Source organism: Peromyscus eremicus, chromosome 1 (genome assembly GCF_949786415.1).
Source record: "Peromyscus eremicus chromosome 1, PerEre_H2_v1, whole genome shotgun sequence".
NCBI classification, from domain to species: Eukaryota; Metazoa; Chordata; class Mammalia; order Rodentia; family Cricetidae; genus Peromyscus; species Peromyscus eremicus.
The window spans coordinates 149256116-149280244 of record NC_081416.1 but is presented as its reverse complement, the minus strand read 5'-3'; the positions used below and the strand labels follow the sequence as shown (position 1 = coordinate 149280244).

At 44.1% G+C, this 24129-nt stretch overlaps 1 protein-coding gene and 1 pseudogene across 1 annotated transcript in view; one reads left to right on the top strand and one right to left on the bottom strand.

Annotated features, from left to right (window-relative positions):
- The window catches only part of Prmt3 (protein arginine methyltransferase 3), an 80372-nt gene extending 58463 nt beyond the window's left edge, over positions 1-21909 (bottom strand). Inside the window, exons 1-9 of the mRNA XM_059274287.1 lie at positions 21763-21909; positions 21551-21677; positions 20274-20356; positions 19524-19573; positions 18603-18705; positions 14767-14926; positions 13645-13786; positions 9272-9337; positions 1352-1473 (exon numbers count right to left, since the gene is read on the bottom strand). Of these exons, the coding sequence (XP_059130270.1) occupies positions 1352-1473; positions 9272-9337; positions 13645-13786; positions 14767-14926; positions 18603-18705; positions 19524-19573; positions 20274-20356; positions 21551-21677; positions 21763-21787 (878 nt within the window). The 5' untranslated portion in view covers positions 21788-21909. The remainder of the gene's footprint in view (positions 1-1351; positions 1474-9271; positions 9338-13644; positions 13787-14766; positions 14927-18602; positions 18706-19523; positions 19574-20273; positions 20357-21550; positions 21678-21762) is intronic.
- LOC131919823 (large ribosomal subunit protein eL33-like) lies at positions 17984-18375 on the top strand (annotated as a pseudogene).
- Positions 21910-24129: the final 2220 nt, after the last annotated feature.

The following is a 24129-nucleotide window of genomic DNA, read 5'->3' as shown; positions in this document are numbered from 1 at the left end:
GGTAAGAGCACTGGCTGCTCTTCCAGAGGCCCTGGGCTCAGTTCTCAGCATGCACGCGGTGGTTCACAACTGTCCCAGAACTACAGTTTCAGAGGCTTCAATGTCCTGTTCTGGCTTCTGCAGGCACCAGGCATGTGCACGGGACACATATATACATACACACAGGCCAAACACATCCAATTTTCCTTTAAACTAAAAAAAAAAGTTTTAAACGTGTTTGTAAACTTGAACACTATACACTTGAGTTCTACAGTTCAGATACAATGAATGTGAACATGATCATGTACAAACATGTATCTAAAACTCTTGGGAACTGAAGCAAACTATCCTTTTCCATCACTTTAATAAAACACAAAATTCAATTGAAAGCACAGGTGGTCCAGTCCTGCAGGATCAAACTAGCGCATAAAGAAGCAGGGTCTTGCACATTGAACTTCTGGCAAAAGTACCTTCCTATAATCTTACTACTGTGGGCCCTGGCCCCCCACTGTGAGAGGCTGCGGCCTTGCTTGCCGACCTTGACCAGATGTCCTCCCTATTCAGATTCCCTGCCGGTTTCCTTCTCACCTAACATTCTACCCGAGGGTCTTTGTTCCTGTATCCTGCGTTTGGTGTAAACAGCTTAGATGCAAGAATGTGGCGAACTTCTGCCCTCCAGGGATCCACCATTGTGCTGTAAGCCTACATTTAAGGTTTCCTCCCTCTTTCAATAAACGACATGCGGCTGGCATTCGGCTGAATGCCGTGGCGAATGACTCGCTGTCTCTTGCCTCTATTTTTTAATCTGCAGCCCCTCGCTCGGACATGGTGACGTGTATCGGTAACGGGGGCGTTGCCGTTACATACTACCCCTGCGTTGCCGTTACATACTACCAACAGTGAGTTTTTGTTAATTGTTCTAAAATAGCTTTTCCTTGGGATGGTGTCTCTCATGTTTGTTTGTACAAGCAACTGAGATACCTGCTAGATGACCCCTAGAGTGACAGTGACTACTTAACTGTGCATCATATAAATAACTTTAATATAACTGCTGAGTCCTAAAGAAAGTATCACTGACAGATTTGCTCTGGGGTGTCTTGTGTTAATATCATCCTATGATAGTTTCTGGTTTTATATTATAATCAGTATCCTCTGGGTCAAAATAGCATAAAAACAATTCCATAACAACTGTCAGGATGATTTGGCATGTAGCTCCAGCTCAACACAACTTAAGATTTTATTGTGCTGGTGGATTTCTGCAAAAAGACAAGTATCTTGACTATCTTTTACTAGACATTTACTAAAAATTAGGAAATGTGTAAATTTTCAAGTCCAAAATTAATTATAAATTGAGTGTTAAATGCACACCTACCTTATGATATCCATAGCCTGGTAGAGGATTTCAGATTGGTCAACTGCAATCACTTTCTTTGCCCCAGCTTTGGCAGCAAACATGGAGAGAATTCCAGTTCCACACCCAACGTCCAGAACAACCTGGAAAATAAAATAGCTACATTGAGGACGGCCTCTATTTCCAACTGCACAAAATGTGAGAGCATTTGGGATAGGATTATCTTTTGATTAAAAAGTTTAACTTTATTGATCAAACATGGTAATCTATGTGCAGAAACAACATATTATGGGTTATTTTAAAGCAATAATGGTGCAGTTGGCCACAGTCTTCTACAATTAGGCCAACAGTGCTAAATTAAAAGACATTTTGCACAAACTGAGTAACTCCATTGCCAACGTAAAGGTGCTTTACCCTGCTAATTGCTAGAGTCTAACTGAGGCTCAGTGGTTCTAAATTTGGGTAGAAACAAGCTTTTCAAGTTTGAGCAAAGGAATTAAAGTAGATCCCATACAATTTAGAAACAGTTACAAAGGCAAAAGGACACACTGGACATGAGGGAGGTAACCAGAAGGAAGGGCTAGGGACATGAGTAGGGAGGGAATCTGCCCAACACTTTGCTTGAGAATGTCACAGCAGTACCTAATGCCTTCTATGCTAACCTAAGAAATACCTGGAGTAAACTGCCAGGCTTTAGATCTTTCATTGTCAGTGACACGTCCACAATGCTATAATTTGTCCCAAATAAGTACCATTCCAGGGCCCATCTACTTTAAGCGCCAGGTTCTGATCTTGGTGAGGAGTTCACCAAACAAGCCAAAACCCTATCTTTGTAGTTTTGAGACTGGATGTCACTGTAGCCCAGCCTGACCTTGAACTTGCAATTCTCCTGCCTCAGTCTCCTAAATGCTGGGATTATAGGAGTGTACAACGATGCCTAGCTCCCCAAGTCTTTGTCTTAATACAGTTGTTTTAGAGAAATGAACAATATGAATAAAAGAATATAAAATAATGCCAAGCAGTGATGTAATACAAACTGGAAAAATATTAGAGCATGGAGAAAGGAATATACTCCTTTTAAGTTTTAAATAGGTTGGAGAACACCTCTGATTCATATGGTTAGAGAACCAAGTCTTAACAGGACTGTGTTATGCAAAGATCTAGGTACATAACTGCTGTGGAATAATCTTTTTGTACCCTGTGAAAAATGTGTCTTTGCCAAGGCACCTTCTGATCCATTTCACAAAAGGCTAAGTGGCCAATAGCTAGGCAGGTAGAAGTTAGGCGGGACTTATGGACAAAAAGAGAGCAGAGACACCAGCCAAACACAGAGAAAGCAGATGAACATGCTAAAAAATGGTAGAGTGTAGATAAGAAATATGGGTTAAGTTTTAAGAGCTAGTTAGTAACAAGCCTAAGCTATTGGCTGAGCAACTATAATTAATAATAAGTCTCTGTGTAGTTATTTGGGGAGTCGGTGGTCATGACAAAAAACCATGCCTACACATAACCAAGGCGACATCCACAGGGCCAGTCTACTATGAGGTAAGACTGGAACAAACACCCAGGGCGTGTACCAATAGGACAAGCACAAATAGTATCCTCTGTATTTATATGTGAACTATATAAGAATATTGTTTCTCATTCTTTCTATTGAGTTGCTAACTTTCTTCTTTCCAATGTAACCTTACATCAGTGTTCTGAGGAATGGGGATGTAGTTCAGTGGGAGAGTTGTGCACACACCCAGCACAGGGTTGAATTTCTTGCAACAGAAATAAAACAAGCGATTCTTTAGAAGTTAAGAGATTATTTATAATGTGACTCAGCTGCTGTGGAACACTTTCTCTGAGGGATAGAAATGATATCTAACCCCTCCTTGACAAACCATGGCTCAGAAATCCAACTTGGAAAGCCAGTTCATGGGACTTACTTACAATTTCCCCACAGCTGCACAGATGGAGTCCCCCTTCAGCTAATCTTCCCTCTACATACTCTAGCACCTCCCCAGACCATGGCAAGATGATGCAGGAAGGGGAGGCTGGAATCTCAGTGAGAGCCCAATGACCCTCTGGACCTCTTCCTCCCATGAGGCAACATGAGCAATCTCTAAGAATTTTCTTTTAATATCATTGAAAACAAAATAATTCTGTCAAGTTCCAAATAAAATACACCAAAACAGAGAGAAAGCAGTAGAACACATGGTACAAATGTACATGGTGGCTACACGCAGCATGACAGTGTGGCAAAAGCTCCCCAAAAAGTTCATTTTTGTGGTGAGGACAGAATCCATAGCATCTCCCAAAATGCTCATTAAAATACAATTTGTAAATTAGAAATAAAAGGTTGGAAAGGGCCTGAGAAGCTTGATCATATGCTGCACTGGCAAAGGTGTCTAAGGACACTGGATATATAAACAATTATAATGTATCAGGGAAAGATAGTCCACACTGCTAGTCATTCGGGAAATGCACATCTGAATTATAAGAACCTCTCAGACACGTTAGCTACAAGACAGAAAACAAACTAAAGTTAGCAAGAACTCAGAAGCCTTGTGCATGGCTGGGAATGGAAGAGAGAAAACCCACTTTAAAAAACTATGTGGCAGCCTTCAAGACAATTCCACTTCTGGGCACATCTCCAAACAAAGAGGGTAGGCTCTCAGAGGGCATCTCAACATCCACATTAACAGCAACAATATCCACAACAGAGTGCAGTATGGAAGTAAACTGACCACCCACAGACTGATGGATGGATACCAGGGCATATTTAAGTGTCATCAGTTTACCCAGCCTTAAAAAGGAAGGGAATTCTGAGATATGCTCCAATATGAAGTCTTGGGAGCCACTGTTATGTGAGACAGAGAGCACATGCTTCTACTTACATAAGACGCTTAGAATAGTCACAGCAGTAAGTAAGAAAAATAGTGATGTACAGAAGCCAAAGGGAGGGGAAGTGGGGAGTCACCAATGTAGAGTTTCAGCTTTGTAAGATGAACACAGCTCTAGAGATGGATGGTGTGATGGGCCACAGCATTTGGACTGTACCGAATACCACTCAACTGTACACTTAAAATGACTAAGAGGAAAAATTGGTCTATTATTTAATCACACTGGAAAATGGAAGAAGAAATATTAATAAGGGATAATTTCTATAAAGAATAACTGCACAAAAAGATTTAGGATATACAAGCATAGTTCAATTAAGAATGTGTTTTCAGGCTGGAGAGAGAGTTCGGTGGTTAAGAGTGCTTGCTAGGCAATCCTGAGGACTGGAGTTCAGATTCCAGCACCCATCCAACAAGCCCAGTATTGCAGGCATGCCTGCAACCACATCTCTGAGTGGGATAAAGACTGGAGGATTTCTGGGGCTTGCTGGCTTCCATCCTAGCCAATAAAATGGGAGCCCCAGGGAATGTGACTCAGGGGACTGGGGTGAGGGGGACGTGATACAGGAAGATACTTAATGCCCTCTACTGGCCTTGGGGCCTGTGCTAACAGGGACATACCACACAGATCTCACACACACACACACACACACACACACACACACACACACACACCCTCTCACTCTTATTTAATCCTCATTTTTCAAACGATCAAAGTAAATTCCAAAGAGGAAGAAGCAGGTCCAGGACCCCACAGCTGGTGAATCATGTGACTGGCTTCTAATAGAGGTCAAGTTGCTTCCAGGGCCTAATTATACTCTCCGTTGAACTTTAGTAGTTAATTACATCTAGCTGATAAATGAATGATCAGACAGGCAAAACTTGACAGACTCAGAAAAAGTAGTAAAAATAACAAAATAAGTTGGAGCTACTATATAAAATGATAAAGGAAGTTGATTTCCTTTTTTCTAAAATAAATAAATAAAGCGAATTAACAAACCTTAACTGTAGGCAGAAGCCAGCAGCATAAAAAAGGCACCTGACTGGGAATCTCTTCAATGGACTCCAAACAAATTAATTATGAGCATGGGAGAGGATGATTAAATGTCACCCAAAGTTAAATTAATTGAGCTACCATATGGTCTCCACAGGAATTTTGAGAATTGAAACAATATTAAGAAAGGAGAGAAGATAGGGAGGGAACGGAAAAGAAGAAAAAGACCACTTTTAATTACAGCCACCTTAAAAACACAACAACCGTGCCCTGTGTGTTTGTGAAGATGTGGTGCCACAGGATGCTGTGGAGGTCAGAGGACAACCTCGGGTGCCATCCTTGCCTTCTGCTAGTTTGGAACAACATCTCTGTTATCTCCTGCTGTGTGTCCCAGGCAAGCTGTCCAGAGCTCCTGGGAGTCTCCTGGCACTGCCTCCCTTTGCCCAAGGGGCTCTTGGGTTACAGACCTGCAACTGCATCTAGCTCTATATGGGCTATGGAGATACAAACTCACTGGGTCCTCATGCTTGCATGTATAACCACTCAGCCATCCCCGTCCTATAACAATACTTTGAGAAACATATCTCTACTATGCACTGTACAGTATGATATAGAAGCCAGTGTTGTAACATGAAGTTTACTTAATACATAAAAGAGGAAACATTGTAATAAAATGCAGGAAAAAATATACTTCATGGACTTTTAAAACAATGACATATAGCCGGGCGGTGGTGGCGCACGCCTTTAATCCCAGCACTCGGGAGGCAGAGCCAGGTGGATCTCTGTGAGTTCGAGGCCAGCCTGGTCTCCAAAGCGAGTTCCAGGAAAGGCGCAAAGCTACACAAGAGAAACCCTGTCTCGAAAAAACCAAAAAAAAAAAACAATGACATATAAATACATAAAAGGGGAAACATAGTAATAAAATGCAGGAAAAAATGAACTTCATGGACTTTTAAAACAACGACATATAAAAACTTACATGACCATGCCACACAGCAACAACCACATACGTATGTGTGTTAATAGCCACAAGGTAACTAACAAGTCCCACCCTAACTACCATCTCTTTTACACTGACACACTGCTTCTCAGTGCAAAGAATAAGGCTTGTAAGCACTACACTAGAACACAAAGCCTAGGGTGGTTTTTTTTTTTTTTTCAGTTCTGTTGTTTGAAGACATCAATTAACCTCCCTGTTTGAAAGTAAACTTAAGACAAACCACAGGTAAAGCAGACAAATGACATCTAGTTCCATAGTGTTACACAGTGACCTATGCATTGTCAGATGCACTTAAATACATGGTACTGCATCCTCTACAGCCATAGCCACAGCCACAGTGCAAGAGGAGATAAAAAGCTGTAGGCTATTTAATGTCCCTAATCACAAAAACGTGTGTCCTTAATGTGCTTTAAGAAGCTAAAATAGTTCACGTTACAGTGACTTTTGAGAAACAACAAACGCCAAGCAAAATTCATCACACTGATAAAGTTAATGGCTAAGACCTTGGGCAAAGCAGCAAGGAGGTGCTCACATAGCCTGCCGTTTCCTTCCCTGGACAGGCTCTCTCAATAAGAGAAGTGGAATATCATAAACCGACTCCACAGTTTGCCATGGTTTGTTGATGAGGCAAAAGTACCATGTTTTGTTTGATTGTTGTTCTGTGTGTGTGTGCATATGTACGTGCACGTGTGTTCAGATGTACATTTACATGTATGTATGTTTGTACATAGAGGCCAGAGACTGACTTGGGGTGCCTTATTCTACCACTCTCCACCACTTGAGCCCAGGGCCAATGACTCAGCTTTTCTAACTAGCCAGCTTGCTGCAGGAAACCCATCTGTGCCTCCACTGCACCTGGATCTCAGCACTTGGTAACTACATGGATGATGGGAATGTGAACTCGCTTGTGCATCGAGTGCTTTAGCACTGATCCATATCCCCAGCACAGACACACACACCCACAAACATACACACACACACACACACACAAATACACACACACAAACATACATAAACACACACAAACATGCACACTCATACATACACACACACAAGCATACACACAAACATACACACACACACACACACACACACACACACACACACAGCATTGCAACAAAGAAACTATGAGCAAAAGTCACTGTGTGCAGGTTCATGAACTTAGTAAGAACTCTTCCTAGTAACAAATAACTTATTTCAAAAGACTAAATCCTCTAGTAACTAGTATTTGATCCCTTCTACTCCACAGTGCATGAGAGAACAACTTCTAAATCACCGCTTCAGTTCCTACAGCACTCACATCACAAAGCAATGAGAAGATGCCTCAAAGACAGGAGGGCGCTCTGACAACAGCAATCATCAATGAGGAAGGACCTGAAAACTCAGTCTGCAGGTGAGGCACACAGCAATTCCCCACGTGCCCGGATCCTACAGCTGGCTCCTGCCTGGCCAGACAAGGACCGCTTCACTTCTACACAGCTTACTAGGTTAAGAATAAAGTAAAAATAAATAACAACCTGCAAATAACCAAACTAGAACTATAAAGTGACATGTTCATGGGCCGATCCCATCTACAGGCACCTGCATGCACATGGCACACATACAGACAAGAAGGTATACACATGTACACAGAAAAAAAAAAGAAAAATAGAAATAGAAAAATATAGAAAGCCATTCCAGACACGCCCCAGTGTGTGAACAGAAGCGGCTCTTCCAACGAAGGTCTCCACTCTCTGCTCCTCCAAGACAAAAGCCCAGGAAATAATCTACAGGAGCTTAAAGAACTAAAAACACCTCTGAAAGAAGAATCATGGAGGGAACTCCAAGAAAGGTATTCCGATGGCAGAACTGGTAACTCCTGACCAAATTGGGGTGACTTCTAACAAAGACAAACAGAAACATGATGCTTTAGGCAACATGCCAATGTAGAAAGGGAAGGAAAGGACAGAGTGGAGAGAAGAAAATGTGAGAACTTGTGAGGAAGGATTACTACACACATACACACACACACACACACACACACACACACACACACACACACACACAGAAAGAGAGACAAATGCACACCAAGACACAGAGAGAGAGACACACACATAAAGTATATGATCATCATTTTATAAACAACATGGCTGTCAAGATGGCTCATCAGGTAAGCTTGGGTCTGATCCCTGGGAACCACATAGAGAAAGGAGAGCCAGGCGGAGTGCTTTAATCCCAGCACTTGGGAGGCAGAGGCAGGTGGATCTCTGTGAGTTCAAGGCCAGCCTGGGCTACAGAGCTAGTCCAGGACAGGCTCCAAGGCTACAAAGAAAGGAGAATGGATTCTGGCAAGTTGTCCCTGAACTCCATCTGTGCTCATACACTCATACACACACACACACACACACACACACACACACACACACACACACACACACACACACACCAGGACTGGCGAGATGGCTCAGTAGATAAGGGCACTTGCTGCCAAGTCTGACAACCTGGAACCTGTATTGTAGAAGCACAGAACCATCCTCTGTCTGCCACACGCACTCTGTGGTACGCATATGCCCACTCCACCATACACAATACATACATGTAAAGAAGAGAGAGAGAAGAATAAATAAGTAAAATGTACTAACGTCTTTAAATAAGTTAGACAGTATTAAAAATGATTACAAGATGTCCCATAAAGCATTTAACTCACAAAGGACTAAACCTTACAGAAAAAAAATTCTAGCTCTTATATTTCACTCTAGTCAACATTATGAATTTTTAACTATACAACACAATAGAATAATAATTAAAAGTGTGCTTTGCCATGGAGTTTATCTGATACATTCCAAGCACACAATCACCATAAACCAAAAACTATAACCTATAGATTATTGGATAGGTGAAGTTTGACTAGGTTCTATTTTTGTAATGAAAGACTTTCAGCTTTACAAAAGACCCCCTGAATGGCAGCCCCATCAGCATCTTAGACGTCAGACTACGGCACCACACAGCAGTGCATCAAAGGCCCCTGGGAAGCAAAGCCTGAGTCAATCATCCAGGACGGACGGTTCAAGACACTCACTCACCTTATCTTTGAAGATGTGTGGGTTTTGGTATATGAAATCTCTGTAGCTTTCTGTGCGGACTTTGTCCTAGAGTAGAGAGCAAAGCACTGTGTTTACAGGGACAGTCTGAGCAGATGAATTCTTCTATGAACTTATGGCTACTGTATTACACACTGCTAGCTTCCACAGCTACGTTCTGCCTGGAAAACTGAGCTATTTAATTTTTTTTTCTTTCTAAAAGAAAACAATAAAGAAGAAAAATAGCAACATATAAAAATTTTTATATGAAAAGTATCAGTGAAAGTTAGATCTAGCCATTAGTTTGAAATGTGCATGTCTTTCTCTTTTCACACACGGTCACTGTCAGACTTAAGTGGTAATAAATAGTAAGAGAAGGCACCCTTTAAGCTGAGCCTGGCTCCCGGCACTGAAGCTACGTGAAAATCAGGAACAGAAAAAATAAAATAGATACATGAAAAGGTGAGGTACAGGGATCATGAATTCTCACTGATGAAGTTTTTCTAAGAAAGCCACATCAGCATCTGATTTATAGTACTATTTTGTTTCTAGAAATGTCTGCAGTAGGAAATAATGCTTCAAAGCCTGTAGGCCTAGAAGGAACTCATGTGAAGCCTGCAGTATCCATTACCAGACTCCATGCTCAGGAGTTCCTCATAAGCTGTTACCATGCAGGCCTGCAGCATCCTCACATTCCTGCTGGCTGGTGACCTGGCTGCATCCCCACGTCAGACACACACGGCCTGCAGATGAGGAGAGGAAGAGCTCTACAGCCAGCAAGGAAAAATGAGTATGGTGAAGATAGGTGTCACCAAGGGAGAAATCCCAGCTTTGGGTTTCACATAAAAAATAACAACAGTCTGTTGGGCAGCAGTGGTGCACACCTTAATCCCAGCATTCAGGAAGCAGAGGCAGGCGGATCTCTGTGAGTTTGAGGCCAGCCTGGTCTATAGAGCAAGTTCCATGACAGCCAGGGCTACACAGAGAAACCTTGTCTCAAATAAATAAATAAATAAATAGGTAAATTAAGTAAATAAATAAAAATAGTCGACCCTCTGTTACCTGTGTGTGTCACTTTTAAGGATTCAGACAAATAACCAAATCTGTCCTGAGCCCACTCGACCTTGTTATCTTTCCCTAAATAATTTACACCACAGTGACCTGTCTTCTCATTTCCTCACAAAATAAACAGGAAATTTACATCACAAAGACAATTCCTCCAAAATCCTTCAAACAGACCTATTTTAAAATTAATTTTCTCTTTTTGTTGAGGGGAAGAGGGACAGTCCACTTGGTCCAATTAGTGCTGGGTGTGGGGCAAATTGGGGAGGAGGGGGAAAGGGTGGGTAGGATTATGCTTTTTTCAAGAATAAAGAAAACATAAAAATAAAATGCCCCTTTAAATGCACACCATTTGTACATTTTCTGCTGACACAACAGAACTAACTCAAAGTGTGCATCAGTCACAGGGGCAGCAGCTTGCAAGGATCTTGCCCATCACCCTGCCTCTCCACACTCCAACTAAATCCACAGCATCCCAGCTGCTGTCCTAACCGCACTGCTACCTGGCTATGTTCCTCCCGTGGTCTCTCCCATCATCTGCCCTGTTCCTAAGCTCATCACACACAGTCTCGGCTCAATAACTGATGTTTTGCTAAAAAAAAAAGCCCACAATCCTGAATAGGAAAGCTACTAAAGAACTCCCCTTAAAAACTGCTTCCACACCAGGATGGCAGTGTAGGCCTGTGACCCTGCAGCATGTGGCAGTGGGGGCTGAAAGGTCAAGAGTTCAAGGTCATCCTTGGCTACACACAGAGTCTCAGGCCAGCCTAAGCTACAGGAGACCCTGTCTCAAACAAACAACAAAGAAAATCCTCAAAATAGAACAAAAGTTCTGAAGACTTACTCTAACAAAAGACTAACAAGAGTACAGAATAAAACTTGGAAGGCGTCTTTCTCATCAACCAGATGCAAAGGACAAAATCAGAGCTCTGATACACAGGAGGCTGTGTGGAGGTGACTGGAGCTCAGCTCCATCCCTCTAAACAAACCACTGCAGCTGAGCCTCAGGCAGAGAAGCCATGGAGACAATTTTACATCCATACACAACCCATCAAGGTGCCCTGGCGTAGGAAGGGAACACAAAGCCCCAGTCAGCTGCAGGTGCAAGGAGACAACATAATAAGCACCCACATTTCACTATCTCAACAGCATGTGACAGAACACCTGCATACCCAGACAGCGACTGCCACAGCAAACACAGGCAGACTGGGGTGCAGCTGAGATCTGCATTACAGTCAACAGCCCTTCTTCAAAGGCCCAAAGTAGCAAGGGCTCTCTGAAGTTCATTTAACCCACACCTCTGTCAACTCTGTCTTTAAACTTTGAACAACTACATCCATCCAAAGCCTAGAAATGAGATTGCAATTACGATAAAATGTCTGCGACCAAACAAGAAAACCCGCCAGTCAGTCTTTAAATGCCTTACACTAAGTGCTTCCACTCTGAAATGACTTGTCGGAACTAGGTAGGTTTTCCGTAGCAAGACACCATGGAACAGTTTATTTGTGCTGAGAGCTGTTCTGGTGAAAATCAGGAAATACAACCTGGTCCAGGGCATGCTACTCCTTAACTTAGCCAATATCAAACCCATCAACATCTCCAAGAGTAATTCTGTACCACAGGAAGTTAAACTGAGGCAGAGACAGCACCTAAGTGGTTCTCTAAAAGTAAAGAACCTTCCAGCTGGAGTCTCCGAGTTCATCCAGGAGTCTGGCATTGGTCACATGTCACAGTCTCTAACTGCTGACACGCAGGCACATGAGTCCTAGGCAGAGCTCTGTTTCATGCAAAGCAGCCTCCTCTGATCACTGCAGTGGAAACACTTCCATCCACAGGACTTGCAGTGACCATGACCTGTCTGGAAAAGGCGACACAAGTTCCACACTAAAGACACAAAGGGCATGAAGCACTAAGTGGACAGATCTAAAACAACCAATTGCGCTTAAATGACAGCTTATCATCTTTACAGAAAATAGTCTACCCCGAATATGAAGCATGCTGTTTTGGGATATCTGACCACACTGTGCAACTTTAAGACTGTGTTAATAAAATTAACCTTGGATCAGGTCAGAGCCAGCAACTAGTTGACAAGAATTAGTCATAGAGAATACAGAGGACCCAGGGAGACGGACAGAAAAGACACATGAAGGAGTAGGGAGAGGCTTAGAGATGTACAGTCCTTTTTGGTCTGGAGAGAGGAGAGAGGTGCACTTGCTAGGTCTCTGGGGAAAAAAGGGAAGGTCAGCTGGTCGCTGCTGCTGCTGCTCCCGCCCCCCCCCCCTCCACTTCTTTGATCTATCAGGTTTTTAACCCCAATATCTGACTCCTGAGTCTTTACTGGTAACAGAACAACTTAGATAAAAATAACAGCATGCCAATTTACTTTACATAAATTCACTCATTTATAAGATATCTACTGTCTGCAATGCTATGCCATCATTACCCAGGTGACAGCAACTGATATATGGCATTAGTAATTGCATGACACTGCTTTAAAGTCCTTGGGTCAACTTTAAATAGAATAATCTAGAGGGAGGCTGTAGGAAGAATTTTTTATTGACTGATTTTAGGAAAAGAGAATGTAACATCTAAAATTCCTAGAGATAAACATCTAAAAATTTTACAATCCAAAATTTGTTCCATTTTATGCTAGTCAGGTAGATTCAGTTTTGCTGAGTTAAAACTTACTATTGTAATCTACAATATTGGATAAAATGTACTGTCAGTATATAAAGTTGGAAACTACTTCTATCTTATATGGACATTACCACTATGACTATTAAAACTGAAGAGATTCAAATACCAGGTCTGACCACATTAGGAAACATTTCTATATTATCAATGATTTTGTGTGTTATAAGTCAGTCACACCATGAATACTGTGAGAACTATTATAAATTTAAGATAATTACTTGCCCAAACCAAGTCAGCATTGCTATTTTAAAAACTAAAATTGTTTCTTTTCCATGTTAAAAAACAAACATGTCATTTAATTCCTACTTCACACAGTAGATATTCCTGGGAAGACCAGAACCATCAAGCAGGTTTTTTTTCCAATGTTCAATTTCAAGCAAAAAGTGGCTTCATAAAGAAAAGATGAATATTAATTTAAATAGGATTCACTGGGACTTGACACCTCTGTAATCTTTTCATCTGAGGAACAGTTATCTAAGCACCAGAGATACATACATACACACACACACACACACACACACACACACACACACACACACACATGCACACTCGCTCGGGTATTAAGGCCTGTTCATAGGGTTCTCCCTTGGAGGATCTGACACACATGAACTCTGTCCAACCTTTAGCATTTCTTCATGTATCCCATAATGCCCGTAGGAGCTGAAGTAGACACCATCCTCATCCTCCTGCAGGTCTGCAACGGCAGTCGTGGAGGAGCAGGTTCTGACATCTACGTTCATCACAAAGTCCTGAGCAAATTGTCTGTAATCAATTTGAAATATACCCCTGAGACAGGTTTACTGGACCATGAGAAAAGGCAAGGCTGGAGGGGGAGGAGGGGGAGGGGGAGGAGGACAGTGTGCCCAGCATCTTAAATCCTTTTCTAGCTGAAGCCCCAACAGCGCCCCCTGCTGGATCTGAAGCAATATCTGGGTAACCTGTCAATACACTGATCTCATTCAGGTGGTGACGTCTTAGTGAGCTACAAACTACACAGAGTGAGGAGGACAAAAGGGCAGAAGGTTGAGCTGGTGCCGGCTGACTACGTTCCCAAGCATGACAGTCAGAAACAAGGACTAGGAACTTGAAGGGACTCTGCTCTCCCTGCCCCAGACATTCTGGCCAGTCATCAAATAGGAACTCAGGTACTAGCGACCAGCTTACAGATCCAGAAGGGAGAAGCTGGGAGGTGGACAAGCTATGGATGCACACGTGAAGGCCTGTGCCCACCTCTAGACTAACAAGTTCCCCCAAGAGATGCAGGACTCCTGGAGAATGCCAACTCGGCGAGGAAAAACTGCCCCCGTCTATCTGGTTCTTTGGTTAAATTCTATACTACTGTCACATTTTGGTTTTTTAAAAACAACATTTCAACACTGTATTTTCCCAATACCTAAATATAATAATAATAATAATAATTCTTCCATTTCTGAAAAACTAGGATATGATAATCAAAGAGGCGAAACCAACTAGAAACAAACAAACAAAAGACTTGAAAGGCAGGAAATATTAAAAGCATATTCAAGAGGAAATTAGAACAGCCACACATGCAAAATAATTATGAGGTATGTACAAGTACATAAAAATGCAATGCTACAGTGATCTATATTCACACGCCATGAAACGCTGCGAGTCTTTAATGCTCCTAAAGTAAGTATATGCACTGAGTGTCTAGCACCCCAAGTGTTCTTGCAGGTAACTACCCTACATCTAAAGCAGCATTTGGTTGGACAGGGAGTTACTTCATCTTCTGCAGATCCTCGCGCGCCCGAGCCAATGCAGCCTCAGCAGACAGCGCCCGCGCCTCCATGTGCTTCAATTTCTCCACAATGGATGTACTTTCACTGAGTCCATTGGGGTATGAGAAGGGAGTCGACACTGGCTCATAAAGATCTTCTACATCTAAAAGGTAAACGGACATCATTATCAGGCCACCTCACAGCAGCAGTGGGGACAAACAGGCCTAAGTGCCTACCACAGTCAAGTGAGAAAAATGATTAAAAGCAGTTTTCACACCCTTGTCATCCAAGCTCTGATTTGACCTCATGGAGTATGATAGTCTGCTTTTCATTAGCTAGCTAAACTGAACATGTGTATGCATGGATACACTGAACCAAACACAGGCGGGAGACTCCAGTGTTCACCAGTAAGCTTTCAAATGTGCACACATTACATCACATCTCACTCTCAAACAATCTGAAATGCAAACAGTTATTCCTACTTCAGATACAGAGAAAATAAATTTCGAAAAAGCTTAGTGACCACTCAAAAGTCATACAGTTATTCATTGGAGAAGAGAAAACTCAACACCTGCCTTACCAGCCCAGGTTCTTGACCCTAACAAAGCCACCTCTCAGCCTGTGTCCTTCGCCTCAGTACGGCAGATAGCACATGCAGACACAGGTAATCCTGCTGGGTGCAACAAAAATTAGCCTAGAGGGCGGTGTGTGAAGGAAAACATGCCGATACCAAAGGGCAAACACAAAATCTCACTCAGAAGTGCATTTAAAACACAGCCTACTGAGGCAGAGGAGAGAGCTGGGCCACCATGGGCTAGGACTGTGAGATTTCACTTCAGATGAATACATTCAGGACATCTCACCCATGTGACTACAGCTGAAGTCTTGGTGTACCTGTGAAATGTGCCAATACAGCACAGCTTAAGTGTTCCCATCATACATAAAAATGGTGGGTACAATGCTGGATGCTAATTTGCTTGACTGCAACAGCCATTTCATAACGTCTATGTTCACAGGATCACAACTGTGCATCCCCGAAGATGACATTCAATCACACCTTCATCAAATGAGGAAGATAGGTCATTCTTTAAGGATGGAGTACAGATAAGGACTGCTATATATCCAAATCCTTCCCATCCCAGGCAAGACACTAATATTTTATTACTGATATTATGAAGCAACCAAAATCTTAGGCAAAAAAAAAAAAAAATATCTTGTCGGGAAGTGGTGGTGCTGCCTTTAATCCCAGCACTCTGGAGGCAGAGGCAGGTGGATCTGTGAGTTTGAGCCTAGCCTGTTCTACAGAGTGAGTTCCAGGACAGCCAGGGCTACACAAAGAAACCTTGTCTTGAAAAACCAAAGCAAAACAAACAAAATCCTGATTTACTCTTAATTCCATCATTAACATCTAGTGTAGAAATAACCCTGTAGAGATGGAGCCAGTGAGGCTTAAGAAACCCCAGAACCAGCAGGAGACTTCATTAACTTTCAGGTCTACCTATAGCAACAAACACTGCTGACACTGTCCTCCATGCAGGACTGAGGACAGTACTCCACCTCAACTCGGGGTTCTGCTGTGATACTTATGAAGACATTTCTTCAGTGTTGGGACCCAGCAGCTAAGCTAACCAGGACACACTGCTGCTCCAGGAGTCTAGAGTCCAAGCTGAACCCCCTCCCCCCTCCACACACACACACAATGCCGCACCACTGACCTCAATTCAGAGAACAGTCATCTCATGTGTTTGGAACACTCAGTCCCCAGGTGGTCATGTTCAGAAAGTTGTAGAACCTTTAGGAGGTAGAACTCACTACAGGAAGTGGGTTATTGGGAGAGGACAATAAGCTTTTAAGTTTTATTTATTTGTATTTATGTGTATGTTTACCTGCTAGTCTGTATATATATACACATGCAGGTGCTCACAGAAGCCTCCAGAAGAGGGTGTCATATCCCTTGGAACTGAAGTTATACTAGGTTGTAACCTTCCATGTGGATGCTGGGAACCAAAGGGGCAGTGTACGTTCTTAACTCCTGTGCCATCTCTCCAACCCCAACCTAAACCCCACATCCTATCCACTCTAGATTTTCTGACGTAGACCCAACGTGACCAGCTGCTTCCACAATGCCTTCCCTGCAGTGTGGAATGGTCCTCTTAAATGGTCAGCCAGAATAAGCTCTTCCTCCTCCAATTGCATCTCTTGACCATCAACTACAAAACTAATACAAATCCTTACTTTGTATTCTATTTCCAAATTCAAGCTGTTTGGCAAACTTGGTTTTACTTCAGCTACAATAAAAAAAGCCATAATTTAACATTAATATGCAGCACCGTTCAGTGATGCTAATCTTACAAACTGGAGGGAAAGAGAAGCAGTAAACAGTGGCAGCCCTGGAAGGCGTGGCCCTACTGCATGAAGCACTGAGCTCTGTGGGGTGCAGAACTCTATAAATTTCATAGGGATGCCTGTTCTCTTTTAAGGATATATTGCTCCAAGTGTGGCTGCCCACAAGTTACTCGGCCACTCTCTTTTGAGGGGGCATTTAGTTTCTTTCCATATTCTGAAATAAGCTACAATGCTGCAATAAAAACTTCTGTGTGTGTCTATGTGGAACAAGAGAGTAAATCAGTAACACAATGATCGGGAGGAAGAATGCAGTCTTGTTGAGGCTGGGAGTGCTTTGCGGTCAAACCCAGGATATGACAGGCAAGCACTCATTGGCTCAGCTACATCCCCAGACCTGTGAAAACTGACAGCCTGCTGAGGTCCTTTGAAATGAATCCATTATCCATGGAGGGTGGATCTACAGTGGATGCCTGGAACTGAACCTTCTATGAACTATGTTTTCCTTATCATACTGCATATCCACCATAAAGTTTAGTCAATAAATAAGACACAGAAATAAATTAACAATTAATAACAAATATAACAAGTAGAAAGTGTATGAATATAGTCTCCTGAAAGGATTCCTTGAACATGAGCACTGTGGTACTACAATAGTCAATCCTATATCTACAACTAAAGAGTGAGTGGCATACACAGTGTGGATACACTGAACAAAACCAGGAAGTGCAGGCCAGGAAGAGAGAGAGCAGGCTGGCACAGTATATGCCTCCCCAAACAGCAGCTAACTTAAAACTTCCAAACTGGTTACTTTAAGAATTATCCATTTTTTCTTTCCGCCATCTTGGCACCGGTGAAGGTGATGGAGGTCCCCGCCGCGGAACTTTGCGGGCAGATTCCTGGGGCCTGCTGGGAATAGGACTTCTAAAAGGCAAGTATGTCTGGAAGGCTTTGGTGCAAGGGCATTTTTGCTGGCTATAAGCGAGGTCTCCGGAACTAGAGAGAGCACACAGCTCTTCTTAAAATTGAAGGTGTTTATGCTTGCGATGAAACTGAATTCTACTTGGGCAAGAGATGTGCTCATGTGTATAAAGCAAAAAACAACACAGTGACACCTGGAGGCAAAGCAAACAAACCAAAGTGATCTGGGGAAAAGCAACTCGGGCCCATGGAAACAGTGGCGTGGTTCGTGCCAAATTCGGAAGCAAGCTTCCTGCAAAGGCCATTGGACACAGAATCCGTGTGATGCTGTATCCTTCCCGGATTTAAACTAATGAAAGTAAATAAATAAAAGTGGATTTGTTTAAAAAAAAAAAAAAATTATCCAGTTTAATCGACCAGGTAAAACAATGGAAAGAAGAAAAAATCACTTGAGGGGTGGTGGTGGCAGGGATGGGGGTGACAATTAAGGTCCATTTTCACAAAGCACTTTGCTTTCATCTAGTGTAACAAATGGCCTGAGGCTGGCTAAAGTATATAAAGAAGGTTCACCTTACCAAACTGAAGCAAAAGGTCATCTTCCAATACTGGCTTCAGGTACTCATCTTTCTCCCAAGGCACAGGATTGTATATGGAATTCATATATTCGACCGTAGGATTCTGGGTATGAAGTGAAAGCACACTGTATTCATTGCATGTAACGACAAAGCTCCCTAAAAAAGAGCGGGGAACTGAAGCAAAAAAAAAAAAAACAAAAAAACAAAAAAAAAACACTCAATTCTGCACAAGACTGGTACATCTGTGTTTACCAGCCACTTTAAATGGCTGGAGCGTATTCTTATATTGTCTGATGCAGGCAAAGTGACCCCAGCTCAAACATTCATTTAAATAAGTCAAAGAACAAAATGTTTGAAAAAAAATTAAACAATGTAGGATGGAGAGATGGCTCAGAGGTTAAAAGCAGTGGCTGTTCTTGCAGAGGAGCTGGGTTCAAATCCCAGCACCCACACGGTGGCTCACAGCCGTCTGTAACTCAAGTTCCGGAGAATCCAACGTCCTCCTCTTCTGGCTTCTGCAGGTACCAGGAATGCAGGCAAAAACATTCATACACATAAAATAAAATAGAAATTTTAAAGAAGAGAATAAGCTGTGAAAAAAATAAAACAAAAAAGTACATCCAAAGTACCTGGAATCAGACTAGAAATTACTTGATTTCACAGAAAAACTGAGTTTTCCTTTTACCTGACAATTGCTTTTTGCACAGTACTGACTCAATACAGTTAAGCATGACAGCAGTAAGCAGGGGTCACCCCCACCTGGAGCTTCACCCCGCACTCTTCCCTCATGTCCACAACTCTCACAATATGAAAAATGCCAAATCTGAAACAACCACTCATCATCCATTAATAATCAGCCCAGGGGCATGGCAGCCTCTGTGAACTTCATAAATTCCTAAAAGTATTACATTTCCAACTTACCTTAAGTCTAATAAAATTTATTAGTTTAATGTATCCATAAAATTCAAGTCCTAAACAGGAGAAGAAAAAACAATTCACTGATTTTAATACAATATACTTGTTTTAACTGATACTAAATGCTCCTCCAATGAGATAATTCTGACCTCTAAAGTACCACTTGTATTTGGAAATTTGTATTAAGAATTAGAAATTATAATTTTGATACTTGTAAATATCTTATCTGAGGAACAGCCGTATTTACCAAGTTTTAAAGTGCTTTCCTTGCATTTTTTGTTTATTATTGTAATGTACGATGTGGGGGTATGGTATGAGTGTCAGGGAGGGGGTGACAGGTGTACTGGCTGTCTTCCTCCACCTTTGTGTTAGTTCTAGGGAGCAAACTCAGGCTGTTAGACTTGTGTAGCTAAATGGGTAAGCCCACTTACATGACAAGCAAGAGGACGTGAGTTCGAATTCCCAGCACCACACAAAACACCAGGCAGAGTGGTGGCCTCTTATAATGTCAGTGCTTGGGAGGCAGAGACCAGGGATCATTCGAACAAGCTGGCTAGCCGGACCAGCCACGTCAGCAAGCTCAGGGTTCAAGTGAGAGACCCTGCCTCAATTCCAGGAAGTGGAGCACAACTCAGGAAGTCACCTGACATCCACTTTGGGGAAGCACACACAAAGAAAATGAAGGGTCTGGAAAATGGTAAAAATTTGAGCCTAAACTTCCCAAGTAAAACTGTCTTTATTCTAAGAGATACTCACCATGTTTATGGACCATACTATCAATATTAAATTGATGCTCCAACTTACAGTGTGAAAATGTTTCCTCAGCGGATGCAAACAACCTGAAGAGACAAGCAATAGCCTCATGAGACAGTCTGCGGGGAAGTCAAAATGCCGACCACCCTAAAACCTCCCAAAGGCTTCTGGGTAACACAGCTTTCTCTGATGCATTTTGTGTTTCTCAAGTCACTGAAGTTCCCTACTTGATTCTCTTTCTCCTCCCCGTGAACCGGCACAGCACATGCTTTTAGACACACAGCACACAGCTGTCCAGCGGGCAGAGAATTCAAGCGACCTTGGATGTCCCACAGCACCTGCACTGCAAGGTGAAGAATCACACCTCTTTGTATGTAACCTCCAACACGGAAGGGCAGGAACGACAAGAATATACAGACAGACTCTGCACCCTTCTGTACGCCTAGCACACAGGTAACTCTCAACCCGTGTTTGCCAAGATAGGTCATTTGAATCGTCCTCACAACCTATCACAGGGCACTGCACCACGGATGCTCAATAAATATGAGTGTGCAGCTATTCCTCCTCTCCAATGAGGTGCCACCTAGGAACACTAATATGTCACCAGTCTGCTCCACGCCCCCGATGCTGGGAGCCCAGCAGCACTGATCAAACACCCCCCTTTTCATGCCCACACACCCAAAGTCACTTTCTTGAAACTAAGATGCAGGATTTTAAGTGAAAAGAAGGTGTGTTCTGCGAATACAAAACGCAGCTTCGTGACCTTGAACAAGTTGGTGGCTGTGTAGCTTCATTTCCCCTAAGAACAAAAGGCAGCAATTTCTCCCTCAATCATTATAGGATGGTAGAAACAGAAGCGCTCTTCCACACTACACACTCCGAAAATCTGTTACCAAGTAAAACAGATTAAAACTACCCATACTGTGTCTTCATGATTTAAGATTCAAGTGTGGAGTTCTGGTGTTTTGGTTTGAGAGGGAGGTCTAGCTAAGTAGCTCAGGTTGGCCTGGGATTCGTGACCATTCTCCTGCCTCAGCCTCCAGGGTGATGGTATGCCAGACCCGGTTTAGGATCTGGGTCGGGAAGCGGGGGTGGGGTGGTGTGTGTGTTGGGGTGGGGGGTGGTTGACTAGGCTGCAGAGACAAACCCAGAGCGGCTTCCGCTCCGCCCCCCGGGCCACGTGAGCGGCCCCTGTCAATCAGCGGCCACGCGTGGACCACGGCCTCCGGCCGGCCACGTGCTCGCTAGCTCCACGGCGCGCTTCCCACGCGGGCACGAACCTGTCACAGAACAGGCAGGGCGTGTGCTGCCGGCCGTGCGCGGGCTCAGCGTCCTCGTCCTCCCAGCCGGCGTCGTCTCCGCTGTCCGACAGCTCCGGGGGCTCCGGCCCCAGCTCGGCGCCTTGGCCTGCGGGGCACACTGTCAGCACCGGGACCCGAGCCCGCCCGCCCGTCCGCCCGCCCACGCCCCGCCGCCCACGCCAGGGACCCACCGTTCCCCGCCTCCAGCGAACACATGGCCGCCGACCAAGCGCGCGGCCGCACAGCGCGGCACCGGAGCCGGGAGCGAGCGCGGGCGCGCGGTAGTCACGGAGCAACCTAGACGCCGGTCGTGCGCCGGCGGGAGAGCGCTTCCGGGTCACGTGGGCCGACCGGGTGGGGCGAGAAGCCGGGCACCTCTCCCGACCGCGGCAGCGTGGACGCATGCGCAACGGCAAGGTTGAGCGCGACTTGCCGCAGCGCCCTCTGGCGGCGGAGGCGGCTAGTGCAGGCTAGGCTCAGACCTCTAGGTCCCTATTACAGAAGGCTCAGGGAACAACTTTCCTGATAGGTAGATGTGCACTGTTGAAGTCAAATGGAGCCAAGCCCCACCCCCTACTAGGGGCGTTAAAGTGGGTGTTATGCCCAGATAGGGACCCCAAAGACTTCACCACAGACCTTAGGTTCAGAATGCAACAGCATGGTTTATTTCTGTTTGTTTACAAGCCGCGGGCAGGGAAGCTCGATCCAAAGCACTCACGATCCAAAGCACTCACTCGTAGTTGTGAGGCCAGGAGGAACTTGCTTTTTCTTTGCGTGGCTAGCTTTTTAAAGGCAAAATCCACAAGCCCTTCAGGGGGGTTGGGGGAGTTTTGCACGGGTGCAACTCGGATTGGTTTATTTTTATCTCTGTTCTCTTTTAATTGGGTGAGGGTATGTAACCTTTGAATTTACTGGTTGGTGGTTACAATTTATTACTTTGGGGGCAGTCCAGCACAAGTCCCAGGCTTTGTCCTTGAGCCACCATGAGGGCTGGCTGGCCAGGCACGTACTGCACGTAACTAAGTTGGTGAGGGGCCCCAGAGAGTAAACATCTGGCTGAACTTTGAGCAGTCAGAGTATGTGCAGAAAGGGAGCTACTGCAAGGACTGTCTTTTGTTCATGGCCCTCCCAGAAACTGCTTGCTCAAGTCTCAGGAAACTGAAATTGAGGCCTGATCTCTGAGAGAAGACTGAGCAGCCTGTTTTGGCATCTGCTTGGTCCTTTCAGTGGGAAAGTGAGAACATAGGCTCTACACAGAGTTTGAACCCTATTTCAACCTTAGCTAGGAGTCTAAGATCATGAGTAGGTATCCCTGCCTTCTCTCAGCCTCAGTTTCCTGGCTGGTAAAACATGATCGCGACTGCGGCAGCCTGAGGGCTATAGTAAGGGTTACATGGATTCAGGTATGTGAAACGTTTAGACATTAACTTGATCCCACACCATGGAAACAGGTGCACTGTTTGATACGCGCCAGCAAAGGAGGCTGTCTGCCCTGGCGATGGGGCGATTCCCACTCCTCAGGCTGCCTCCTTTCTAATATTCCTAGTACCTAACCATGGGATTCCCTCAGACAGGTGGGCAGCAGTACTTCTGGATAGGTAATGCTTCCAAGCTGCAGTCTAAGGCTGGACTGTGCACAGGGCATGTTTGAGGACATGGCCAGCTAGGCCTGCATAATGCTCGCCATCAGCTCAGCTCAACTCCCCACCATGCACACATGCTGATCTCTGAAGCTCTCCATTGGGCGGTTCCTCCTTGTCTGCTCCACCACCAGGACTTTGCTCACATCACCGCCGTTTATATTTTTAAAATATTTTTATTGAGAATTTCATACAATGTATTTTGCTCATATTCCTCCCCCTCCTCCCCTTAACTCCTCTCAGATCTACCCACTCCCATGTCCCTCCCCTTCACCTTTGATCCTTTGAAAAAAAATAACATGGGTTCCAGTTTCTAGAGTCCATATACTCTGGGTGTGGGGACATTCACTGGAGTGGCCAACCTACCAGAGGCCACACCCTTAAAGAAAACTCCCTCTCCCTCTCCCAAGGCTCCTCAGTTGGGAGCTCATGAGTCCCCACCCCCACCCCTTGTTAGAATGCTGAATGGCTCGATCTTGTACAGGCAGCCACAGCTGCTGAGTTTGAGTGCAGAGGTCCTATCATGTCCAGAAGACACCGCTTCTCTGAAGTCCTCCCTGGTGTGATTAGTCTTCCACCATCTCTAGAAACAGGCTGTGTTATTCCAGGCATAGCCTGTGTCTTTCTTACTGCTACCATCCATTTACTTATCTTCTCCATCTCCTCTCCCTCCCCTTCTCCTCTTTTCCTCCTTTCCCAAGGGCCGTACTCCACAGTGACTCGCAGAAGAGGATGGAGCCCACCAAATGTTAACTTCTGAAGCACCCTGACATTCTAGGACATCGCCAGAAATCTTGGCTAGTACACTGCTCACTAATTCATCACCAACTTGATGAGCACTTGCTGAAGAAATGAATGAATGTATGCCCTTTCTTTACCCGGGCCCATCCAACTTTCATTGCGTAACTTTTCTCTCCA